Genomic DNA, 12,760 nt, shown 5'->3' on the forward strand with positions numbered 1-12,760 from the left:
TTTACTTTAGTTTCAAGTGTTTCTTAGGTCAATAATTTTTTCCCTTGTGAGACCAAATGATGTGACCGACCAAGTTTTTTAATTTGGGGTTCCCAAATAAATGCGGCTCTACTTGCAGCTTCTTGATTTTCATCCCGATGTATTTTTGTGTTGCCACCGGTTAATTTTGTCAACGATGTGGTTGATATTACCATCTATTGTCACTCCATCGACATACAAATTCATATGACCGTACCTCTTGCATTGTTTTGGCACGATTGGTCTTGAACTACACCAAACTACACTTGAAGATCTTCCACATTTGGGATTATAAGTACGAGTCAGCTGACTAATTATTAGTCAAGAGATCCTGCAGTCAACGAGAAGGAACACAAAAATCCACTCTCATGTTATGTCCGAATGTGCCCAAGGTTATGGATCATTGTCTCTCTAAAATCTCTTGGGTTGTAGAGAACAAAGCTAGTTTAGCTAGCTCTCAATCAAGGAGAACTTGAGGTGCGTTGAATGAAAAAATAGGTTATGCTTTGTGAACGCTTATCATGAAGAGCCACTATATGATTTAACGTACTCGAGGATGAAAGATCAATGTCAAATTTCGTAATACTCATGAATCACGTTCCCCACACACTTCTGACAATGATCTATAGTAAAGTAATTTCCTTTTTTTTTTCTCGGACTCGAATCGACAAGGAATCACTTATGATCTTGTTGCTATGAATCTTCGAATTCTAACCTAACGAAATAATGTGGATCGATTAGGACGAGGCTGAATTTGGAGATCTTTTTCTTAATGGAGTCGAGTATGCTTCCCACTCTTGTCACAACTAACCCTAATCCAACGTGATTTTCGATATTTCGAATCGTTCTTCAACTCGTACATTTCCTTCTAATCCAATCGTAAATGAAAGCAATTTATTCATCTCGATGTTCATTTCCAATTGTGGGTTGTCATTTGCAGCTAGCAAACCATAGATTAATATGAGAGAGAGAGAGAGAGAGAGAGAGAGAGAGAGAGAGAGAGAGAGAGAGAGAGAGAGAGAGAGAGAGAGAGAGAGAACTTGCTGGTTGTTTGCAAATCACAGTCGTCTTCCATGTGAATGTCTCATTTCTTTAAGGACGAATCACCAATAACATTGGGAGATTCCTCGGAATGTTCTTCCCAATCCTATAAACTATTCCCGGACTTCGCTAAAATATGCTCATTGAAACTTGGCTCTTCTCAACTTGAGGACCATTTTTTGTTACGACATGCTCAAGGGGGTCTCACTTCTAGACGATCCTCTCCTCCGAGAAGATCGTTCTTTGGCCCCTAAACTCCATATTAAACTATCATGTGTGCAATAAATTAAGCAAAGCGTGCCTTAATCGCTCCAAAAATGACCATGTTGGTGGGCATTTGTTTATGTCTACCTGCAGCATTATTATATGCACGGGCACGTCATAACTTTTCGCACTTGGTGGGCTGACGATTAGAGGTAGAAAGAAAACCTGAAGCACGTCATATACCTGAAGAAACTCATTAAAAGAATTACAAGATGCGGCTCTTTTCGGTGCATTATTTTACAATGATATGTGATCGGCTTTTCCAGTGCGTTGCTTGTTTTATTGGCTCCGTTTGTATCCCTTCGGATGGGGCTTTGGCATTTGACAGAGTCCCAGTTGGAGCAGAAGATGTCTGGGGGCTACAATTATGCTCCTCTTGCCATTGGGTAACCTGCGGAATCGAATATGAATGGAGGAACTGGTGAGGACTGAGCATTGAGGTTGGTTTTGGATCTTGAGGACATGTTTGGTAGGTGCCGGTGCTAAAATCGACCTAGGGCAAATCTGACAGTCAGGCGATTGGGAAAACAAACGAAAATCTGATTTTGTGGTTATAACCCGACCAAACTAGTGATTGGACATTTCACGAAACTAAGTTTTTCAAAGATAGATCGGATAGTGTGCGCCTGTGCATGAGGAGCGTCGGCTTTTGCTAATTCGACCAAAATGACAAGAAAGGTAAAGTGCAAGAGCTGGAAATTAAGATGAAGTTAATCAAGGGCAGCGAGGGAAGTAGGAAAAATAAATGCGAAGAATGCGAAAATAATGGGAAATCAACGTGTAAAGACTAGAGACAAAATGCACATGCTTTCTTCCTTTAACCGCTCTCACGTCTCGATGATTTTCTCCATTTCCCGGGATAGCAACTTTTTTGCCCTCGCGCATCCCTCTTGGTGTTCCTCCTCTTCTTGAATTCAAGCCTGTCGAAGTTCCTTCTCTTATAATTCTGGTCGGAGCGACTCTTAGTAGACATCAAGTTGAGCTCGAACTCAATATGACTTGTTACTTCTTTATTTTGCCCTGTCTCGTTCGTGCACATTGGCGTCGATGTCGATCTTACATCCGGACCGTGATTTTATGTCACCAACAACAGTAAGATAGGGTAAATTGGAGCGGTAATAAAAAAAACGAAAAATGGAATGAAAAAAGAAATAAAAGGACATGGATATTTTTTTTATTCCTTTGTACAATTGTGGCAAAGAAAAAATGTGGGTGTGAGAGATACGAGAAGATACGACTGATTGGTGACAGGATTTCAATGATGTACTTAAGTGAACCAATTTGATTCCATCGAACACCAAATCTCATGACATGATTTCATATATTTGTTCAAATCTCATGACATGATTTTCACGGTGTTTTTTGGTGCACATGCATGAGGTACGAACCGAACACCAAGTGCACATCATTACATTTTGTTTTGCACTTTTTTGACCAGATGTTTCACTTGGTTAATTTCTTTACTGAAATGATTTTCTACGGTGATTTAACTTCAGAGCCGGATAGACGAATCCGAATAGCAAGGATTAAGTTATTCGTTACTTGAATGTTATCATATTGTCGCTTATGACATACGATTATGGACTCTCTTCTCGGCCCTTGTGAATCAATGACCGCACATCGAGACATAATCACATGTGATCCTCACTGAGCTGTGTGCAAAATGTGTACGAATAGTGCAAAACGAAGTTTGGGAACTTGTGACTAGCGCGAGCAGACAAAACAACACCGCTCTCTCCCAAATAGTCCCTCAAAAGTCGTCACAATCACTAGATTTTATAGACATGATTAGTTAATCGTCACGGGCTTGAAAGGTTAATGGGCTCGCATCTGATAAGTGGGCTGGGTTGGGACCAGCCCACATGGTGGACCAAACGGCCACTTCATTAGGCCCAAAACAGCAAAGGAATCAAGTAGAATGAAAACGAGAACAAGTCAAAAAGGAAAGGGAAAATGACATAAACACTCCCTTAACTTTGACTTAATATGCAATGTAATTTCTAAACTTTTAATGTGTTCAATATAGTCCCTGAATTTTAGCTTAATGATAAATGTGGTCCCTGAACTTTTGGTTCATATTCAATGTAGTCCCTTAACATTGAACATTTATATATAGTTCAGAAAATACATTGAACATGAACCAAAAGTTCAAAGATTACGTCGAATATTAGACTAAAGTTTATGGACTTCATTAAACAAATTAAAAGTTCATGAATTACATTACACATTGGATTAAAGTTCAGATATTGTTTATGTCATTATCCCAAAAAGAAATAATCAGTGCAAAACATAAAGAAAGAAATTCATCCAAGAACACGAAAATGGTCAACGAGATAAGAAATTGAGAGAGAGAGAAGGTTATAACTCAAAAAACTTGCTCAGATGGTAAAAGTGTTTACTCTCTTTGCTCAAAGCCTAAGTTCTGAATCACCAGACTTGTACGTTCTCTGCATCCACGATTACAAAGCAATAGTTAACTGATGTGTGCAGCATGGGCAACTAATTGAGTGCTCGAAGAGTCTCGTGCTCCCGCATTAATTTAAAGAAAAAGGTTGCAAATACTAAGTTAGATTTTATATGTTCCTATGAGATTGTTGACGATTAGATTTATATATTTTGGACATGATGGGCCACGGCCCACTCGGGTCGGACGCAATTGAATTTTTTTTTTTGTGGATTTCGGGTCGAAAGTTTATTATAAAGTTTAACATAAAAAGTGTAATATATATTTGAGTCTTGTTAGAGCATGCTCACAAGGCATTTATTAAGTATGCTAATTAAGAAATAAATAACTTAGTTTCAGGTGTTTTTTAGGTCAATAATTTTTCCCTTGTGAGACCAAACGTTGTGACCGACCAAGTTTTTTATTTGATTTCCCAAATAAATGTGACGCTAGTGACTTCGGGGTTGGAGCCGAGTACTTGGGCACGAGAACTAGAGTCTTGAGCCCGGGCACAATGACATAGGCGTAGGAACTGATCCTAAGACCGGGAGTGGGGTACCCAGACATGGCTACCAGGGACCAATGCACAGGGACTGGGGTCTCGAGCACGGGTAGTGGGATCTCGAGCCTAGGGCCCGAGGATCCAGGTACAAGCATCGTGTGACGTCCCAGAACGTCACGCGCGATACGTGTCATTTCTAATTATATTCTTTATTTAGTAATAGCATTCATAAGCTTAATAAAAAAGATTTCCTTCAAAATCTCATACAAGAATATCTCACGAGTTAAATATAGATATTATTTTTATTTATAACAAATACCATTTTTACAACTTTGACACATCAATCAAGCAAAAAATAAAATACAAAAGTCCTGGGAAGATGGTGGGGTCAACTAGCGCCACTAGTCCCACGTTAATCCAAAAGTGAGCCAACATCCAATTCAAAGTTGATGGCCTCAGTCACAATCCCGTCCCTTCATTGTCATGTCTTGGGGAAACATCCTATAAACTGAAAAAAAAAGAAAGAAAAAGGAATGAGCCGAAACCTAGTAAATGAAATCCCTAGTTTTAAGTTAGGAAAATCATCTTATCATTTCACTAATGCATAACAACTAGTATATGCTGAGAACATGAATAAATGATATCCCTTTCCCATTTGGATATGCCACAATAAATTCATTACTTCATTTCTCTATATCATTTCAGTTCAGACGTAAGCATATGGCATAACATATGACACTCATATTCATGCGTTAGGTTCGTTACTTCTCTTCCCGAACTCTCTCCAGGCATCCCGACACACGAGGCATCCCAATCACACAGTAGGACATCTCAACTCTGAGGCATTCCGGCACACCCTCCAGGGCATCCCAACTTATGAGGCATCTCGACACGCGGGGTATCGTCACCGTTAATTTTATAGGTGACGGAATTACATTGTTCTTATGTACAATGCACATGTTAACCTTGATCTTTATTGCATCAAGAATGAAGTAAACACTCATTACAAGGTTACCTTTTTTCTTTTATCATCATGCTTTTCACATTCACATCATAATAATAATAACAAGATACTTATCTCTTCCAGTTTGTAATGATAAGTAAATATTTACATGCATTGGACAAACAATTAAGAATGAAACAATGTGTGATCAGACTCAAGAAGCAAATCTATTCAAGTCTAGAAAGTAAATATACTTAAGTTAGAAAGTTAGAAAGTAGTAAATCTACCAAGGTTTAGAAAGTTAACATATTTTGATTAAGAGAGTAAAATCTATTCGGGTTTAGAAATAAATACATTCAGATTCTAAGAGTAAAATCTGCTTGGGTTCAGAAATAAATATGTCCAGGTTCAAATTCTGAGAGTAAAATCTGCTTGGATTCAGGAGTAAACATATTTAGATTCAAAGAGTAAAATCTGCTCGGATTCAGGAGTAAACATATTCAGATTCAGAGAGTAAAATTTATACGGGTTTAGAAATAACTATATCCAGATTTAGATAGTAAAATCTACTCGATTCAGAAATAGATATATCCGAATTTAGAGAGTAAAATCTACTTGAGTTAAAAAATAATTACAGCCAGATTTAGAGAGTAAAATCTACTTTGGTTTAGAAATAACTATAACCAGATATAGAGAGTAAAATCTACTCGATTTAGAAATAGATATATCTAGATTTAGAAGATAGATTTTTACGTACAACGGTTAAGTCTGAATTTACAAATACGACTTTTCCAAGTTCAGATTCATCATTTACACTTACCAAATGTACCCAACTTCAAGAAAAACTATCAATTACCTTTTAAACATGTATGAGACCAGCAAGACAAATTCTACAATCACTTCAGGGATGATATTTCCAAGTTCAGATTTAATAATATCACTTGCCAATTATACTACACATTAAGAAAACAAATCACACACCTTTTGAATATGTACGAAGCCAGCAAAACGAATCCAACAATCACCATATCTAGCACATCAAAATGGCATATCTCAAACTAGGGGTGAGCGGTTTCAGGTTCCTTACAGGTTCCACCGGGAACCTGGAACCTACCATCGGGTACATATTCTTCATTTTTTGAAACCTGAGACCTACTTATCGGAACCTAGAACCTAGAACCTACCATGTCAAAGGTTTCAAGGTAGGTTCCAAGGTCCAACGGGTTCTTTTTTTAATTTCATTTTTAGTTAAACAAAAATAAAATGAATGCAACAATAATGAACAAGCTTGTCATTCACCAAAGAGAATACAAAAAACTAGTTTTCCTGACATTATGGTTCAAATAAATACAATTAAAATGAGAAGTCATTGCGTGAATCAATACTAGGGGTGAACGATTCTATGTTCGGTACAGATTCCACCTAGAACCTACCCATGAGAATAGGTCGTTCATTTTTGGAACCTGAAACCTACTCTATCAGGTTCCAAGTTGATTATAGGATCTACTTAAGTTCCACCTGTATTATTAATTGAATAATTGCAGTGAATTATTATCTTTAATGATCACTACTTGCTGCTATGATTCACTGACCATAACTTATATTTAGACACACAAAGAATATGAAATATTAACGAGTCATAAAATGAAAACTCAGACGAGTGGTTCTAGATTATATACTCATCATCTAACGTCATGAAACACCGTAGGATCACGCAAAGACATAAACCAAGAAAAAACACAAAAAAAAAACTTGTTAGATTTCAGGTTCCAGGTTCTACTTATCTAGAATCTAGAACCTACTCGGCGAAATAGGTTCCTCAATTTTTGGAACTTAAAACCTACCTTGCATACCTTAGAACCTGGAATCTACAGGTTCCCACTGGTCAGGTTCTCATATTCCAGGTTCTACCTTGGAACCATGCTCACCCATATCTCAAACAACCAAGTTAAAAGTGTCAAGTAGATTAAACTAACTTAACTCTAGAGTCTTCACTCACCTCCAATCGCAACTAAGGGTGCGTTTGATTCGCGGAAAACTTAATAATAAAGGAAAATTTTTTCGAAAAATCATTTTCCAAGAAAATGCTTAATTTTTCTTTGTTTGGTGATACAAGATGGAAATTATTTTCTGATGTTTGAATATCATTGGAAAATGATTTCAATCTCATGACTTTATTTCAAGCAAAAAAAATAGAATTTTTTAATATTTTTTGTTTTTTTTTAAATCGATTTTTATTTTTATTTTTTTAGTTTCTTTTTTTGAAAAAATTGAAATTTTTTATTATTTTTAAATTTTAATTTTTCTCTTTTCCTTTTCTTTTTCCTTCGCTCGGACCGGCCGGCGACGGCCACCGGCGAGCTCGAGGCTCGCCTGGCGATGGCCACTTGTGAGCTCGAGCTCGTCAGCCTCGCCTGGATCTGGCAAGCCTCGAGCTCGCCAGCCTTAATCTAGCCTAGGCTTGCCTGGATCTGGCTTGCTACGAGCTCACTTGGATTTGGCGAGCCGCGAGCTTTCCGGCCTCGGCCGAGCTTGGGCTCACCTAGATCCAACGAGCCGCGAGCTCACCGACCTTGGCGGAGCTTGGGCTCGCTTGGATCGGCCGAGCCTCAAGCTCGCCGGCCTTGGGCAAGCTCGAGGCTCGCCGCTAGAGGCCGCCACGAGCTCGTTGGCCATCGCTGTGGTCGACAACCAGCCTGATGTAGAAGAAAAAGGAAGAAAAGAAAAAAAAAAGAAAGAAAAAACAAAAGAAAAGAATAAATAATTCGATTTTTTAAAAAATAATAAAAATTGTTTTTAAAAAAAATAAAAAAATCAATATTTTTAATTAAATATTTTTATAAGAACAAACGTTTCATTAATTAAGGACTCGAGCTTGAGCGCCGAAGACATACGCACGAACTTTGTGGACTTGAGTCGGAGGCTCGAGACTAGAGCTCGAGCATCTAGGATCTAAGCACAACCTTTATGGATTCGAGTTCGGGTGCCGAAGCATCGGGTACGGGCTCAGCCTCAATGGACCTGGGCATGGGCGTCGAGGGCCTGGGCCCTGGACATCGAGGTCTCGAGCCCGGCCACCGGGACTTGGTCCTGAATGTCGGTACCCGGGAACTAACATTGGGGTTTTCGTGCTCAAGTGTAGAGTTTCGGGTTAAAGCGTCGATAGCAGTCATACTTTGGAAAACGTTTTTTGATTCTTTCAAAGGGGAAATTATTTTCCCGAATTTAACCTTTAGTAGGAAAATAGTTTTCGTTGATCAGGAAAACATTTTCCATTAACTCATTTTCCTAAGCAAACCAAACGCTAGAAAATGAGAAAAGTGTTTTCCCGGAAAATGCTTCCCACGAAACAAACGGACCCTAAGGGTGCATTTGTTTCTCTGAAAACTCAATAATAAAGGAAAATGATTTTTCGGAAAGCATTTTCCAAAAAAACGGTTAGTTTTCCTTCGTTTGGTAATATGTGATCGAAATCGTTTTCTGACGTTTGGATTTTATTGGAAAATGATTTCAATCTCATGACTTGATTCAGGAAAAAAAAACGAATTTTATAATTATTTTATTTTAAAAAAAATAGAATTTTTAATTATTTTTCATTTCTTTTTTTATTTTTTATTTAAAAAATCGAATTTTTAATTCTTTTTTTCTTTTCTTTCCTTTTCTTTCTCCTCCTTCCTCTGCCGCGACCGGCCGGCGACACCCCGGCGACAACCCCAGGCGAGCTCGAGCTCACCAGCCTCGAGTGAGCCAGAATCTGGGGAGCTGCGAGCTCGCTAGGATTGGCCATGCTCGAGCTTGCCTGGATATGGCAAGCCTCGAGCTCACCGGACTCGGGCGAGGTGGAGGCGGCGAGGTCGGGCCTCGCACGATGCCGGTGAACTCGAGCTCGCCGGGATTGGGCGAGCTTGGCCTCGCCTGAGGCCGGCCGTCGCCGACCTGCACTTGTGGCCAACGACTGGTGGAGGGAGGAAGAAGGAAAAAGAAAAAAAGAAAAGAAAAAGAAAAGAAAGAAAAGAGAAGGAAAAAAAAAGAAAAATAAAATATTAACAAATTTAAGATAATCAATTCCGGAAAGTGTTTTCACCTTCTTAAAGTAGGGAATTCACTTTTCTAAATTTATACATTAATGGTTTCCTTGACCGGAAAGTGTTTTCAGTTGACCAAATCATTTTTGGACAACCAAACGGATGAAGTCCGGAAAACACTTTCTCGAAAAACAATTTTACCAAAACAAACGCACCCTAAATATTGAATTTCCTCTTGAAAAATGAAGCCTTTCCTTTCCTTCTAAGGATTTCAGAAGTAGCGAAGCATTTCCCCTTGAAGTGTTTTTGGTAAAAAGGTTTATTCTTTGATAAGGATTATACTTCTCCACTTAGAACCAATGTGCCAACTCTTAGAGAACACAAGTGTAAGCTTGCATGTAGAAGGAAAGCTACGTGTGATAAGCTCACAAAACTTTCATTTTTTATTATCATGTGTTGTCCAAATAGAACATAAGAGTAGATTAACTAATAGTAGATGTAAAATGCCTACCCTATAAGTATAAGTGTCATCACCTTAAGAAGACATCTAACCATTCATGCAAGAGAAGTAGAGGATATGTGGCCTCTCGTGCAAAATTCCTTTTCTTCAAGGGACAAGTAGCCTAAGTGTCTTCACCTTAAGAAGACAGCTTAACTATTCATGCAAAAGTAAAAGAGAACATGTGGTCTCTCATGGAAAGTTTCTTTCTTCAAGAGACAAGTGGCTTCTTAGGTGTCTACAAATGATGAAGACATTTAGTGAGAAAGAGTCTATCTCCCTTCGGCCAAGTGGGTGAGCTTAATGTAAGTAAATTATTATTTGGTTAACTAGGATTACAATAAATAATGTTATCCATGACACTTGATTTAACCAAAATTATTTGTAAATCATACCGAATGCTGAAAATAATGTCTCGGTTTAGTAAACTTGATAATCATATAATTTCGAAAATATCCGTCCACATCAATTAACATCACTCTAATAATCATCGTACAGATTATCGTTTATCAATTGAATTTCAATGCCTTGGACTTGGAACGATTACGTTCATGGAAAATCATCCTCCGCGTTCTCTGTACTTAATGGTCCACTAGGATTTTTACGTGTCAACCCCAATTATTAGCTAAATAATATTTAGCTTTATAACCTAAGCATTATTATTGAACACCGAAAATTTCTAGTGTTACCAAATATTATTATGAAAATTCGGGATGTCACACATCGGAGTTCCCTTGCCTAAGCATCAAGGTCTATGGTCCAAGTATCATTGTCTAGTCATATTATGGAAAATAATTTTTGATTTTTTAAAAAGATATAATTTTCCTAAATTTGAGCATATGTTCTCCATTAATTATGAAAAAAATTTCAGTTGACTCATTATTGTAAAGCGATCAAAATGCCGAAAAATGTGGGTTATATTTTTTCGATAAAAAATTTTCTGCAAAACAAATGGAGCCACTATTTATTTAAATTATATTGTAGCTGTGTAAGTTTGTTCTCATGAATGTCCCTTGTTTCCACTACATAATAACCTCAGTTCAATTTTCATTGATCTCATTAAAATACTTTTTCAGATACATAATAGTGGTCGATAGGATGACTCTGTGAGGTCAAAAAAATTATACATCAAATTACAAAGAGGATATCTAAATTGGATTTGCAAAGTAATGTAAGTAAATTTATTCTGCGAATCCGTCTTTTCTTACGTGGCATTAACACTCAACCTAAACAAAGGATAAATAAAACACCTTAAGTAAGACCGTACAATATCGCCATTTAGCACAAAATACAAGAGCCGCTTGTTTTCTCTTTCCTCTCTTCCTCATCCAATGTATCACAAAGATTCCCACCTCTTGTCTCCGGCAAGCACAAGACAAACAGCCCACAGCACCCAATGACCAGCCCAAAAACCCCATAAGACAGCACCACATCCCCTCTCCGGCCCGCGGCCGCCACCAATGACGGGCTGAACACGCCGCCAAACACCACCGCCTGCCGCACCATCGCTATCGCCGAGTTCCTTACGCACGTCGGGAACAACTCTAATGTGTATATCAATGACACATCAAGCGCGGTGCATCCACTAAAGAAAGAGACTAGCTCCAAGCCAATTTGCCACTGTTGCCACACTTGGCCCTGCAAAATGCACATCACACTACAACACCCACTGAGTGTTGTGAAGAATAGTACAGAACTCCTCCTATTAAGCTTCCCTATAAGGAGGATAGTGACCAGGGTCGATGGCAGTTCGGCAAGGGCGTTGAGCGTGACGCTGGAGTAGAGGTCGAAGTCCAAGTTCGTGACCCCAAGCGGCATCCCGTAATACACCATCCCCGTCCCGAAACCGACCAACATGACTGCACATAGCCGGCGAAAGGCCCATTTCTTCTCCAACAAGGCCCTGATTGCCGAGAAGACGTCCATGTTGTTCAAAGGGTCCTCGTCAAGCGAAATCGAGGAGAAGCCCTCGGTGAGGGCGCTCGCACTCGGCGGTGCGAGGCCCTTTAGGGTTTCCACGGCCTCTTCCCTGCGTCCCATCACGAAGAGCCATCTTGGTGACTCGCAAACCAAGAAATGGACTAAGGCACAGTAGCCAATGGCTGGGACCGACGTCCAAATGTACAGAGCTCTCCATGACGAACCTCGGTTCACGTAGGCGATTGCCGGCAATGATAAGAACCCTAATGTGAAACTGAAGAATCCCATCATCCCGACACTCCCTCGCCACTTCTTGCCCACTCGCTCCGATGTTAGCACAAGAGCACATGTGCCGATTGTCGCACGCCCAAATCCTGTAACGAATCTCAAGCCAGAATAGATCCACACGTTGGTGGAGAAGACCGTAAGTAGGGATGAGCAAGACATGACAAAACATGAGAGGAAGAGCATGTTTTTGCGGCCGAGGGACGAGTCGGCGAGTGTCACCAAAAGCAAACCGCCAATCAAGCATCCCATGAAGAAGGATGAAGCCGGTAAGCCCCTTATTGCCGAGTTTGCGCATTGAAGGCCCCACTCAGATACTGTAAAGGCGTGCTTGGGATAATCCCATTGCCATGAGGAACTGTTCGGAAGTTGACAAACGTCAGACATGGAGTTGCAATACTTGTCGTCGAGATTCGCGCAATGCCATGGCGGTTGAACATCGGTGAAAATATTGAGGAACGTTTGCTGCGCGTCAAAGAACCCAGCAAGCGACACGAGAGAGGCTTGCATGAGCTGTGCCCGCCCGAAATCTTTCATTGACTGCTCGATCATCAAGTCCAACGATGGGTGGTTCTTCTCGAGCTCCGAAGGTTCGTGCTCGTCGCTGCCGGTGGTGGATTGTGAGAGCAACGGAGTGGGATCGGCCATTCTTTTATGTGCTTTGCTTTGTTGGATTTGGAATTTCTTTCGTACAGTGGAAAAAGAGAGTAATGTAGCTGATTTTAGAGATGAGTGTGACATAGCAGAATGTGTACGATTTATATTGAGTTGATTATAGTGAATGATGAACGGTTCAACTGGGTAATAAATATTCGACCAA

General features: G+C 39.6%; 1 protein-coding gene across 1 annotated transcript; it reads right to left on the reverse strand.

The window, feature by feature from the left end:
• Positions 1-11,013: 11,013 nt before the first annotated feature.
• On the reverse strand, positions 11,014-12,760 carry LOC115676493 (organic cation/carnitine transporter 3-like). The gene has a single exon (XM_056311624.1). The coding sequence runs from the start codon at positions 12,679-12,681 to the stop codon at positions 11,014-11,016; it is 1,668 nt and encodes a 555-aa protein (XP_056167599.1). The 5' UTR covers positions 12,682-12,760.

This window comes from Syzygium oleosum, unplaced genomic scaffold (genome assembly GCF_021117445.2).
Source record: "Syzygium oleosum isolate NSW1041296 unplaced genomic scaffold, Sole_v2.1 Sole_v2.05, whole genome shotgun sequence".
Lineage (NCBI taxonomy): Eukaryota > Viridiplantae > Streptophyta > Magnoliopsida > Myrtales > Myrtaceae > Syzygium > Syzygium oleosum.

What these genes read in the sequence shown, in the direction of transcription:
- LOC115676493 (XM_056311624.1), bottom strand. Translation starts at nt 12,681, where the DNA reads ATGTCACACTCATCTCTAAAATCAGCTACATTACTCTCTTTTTCCACT.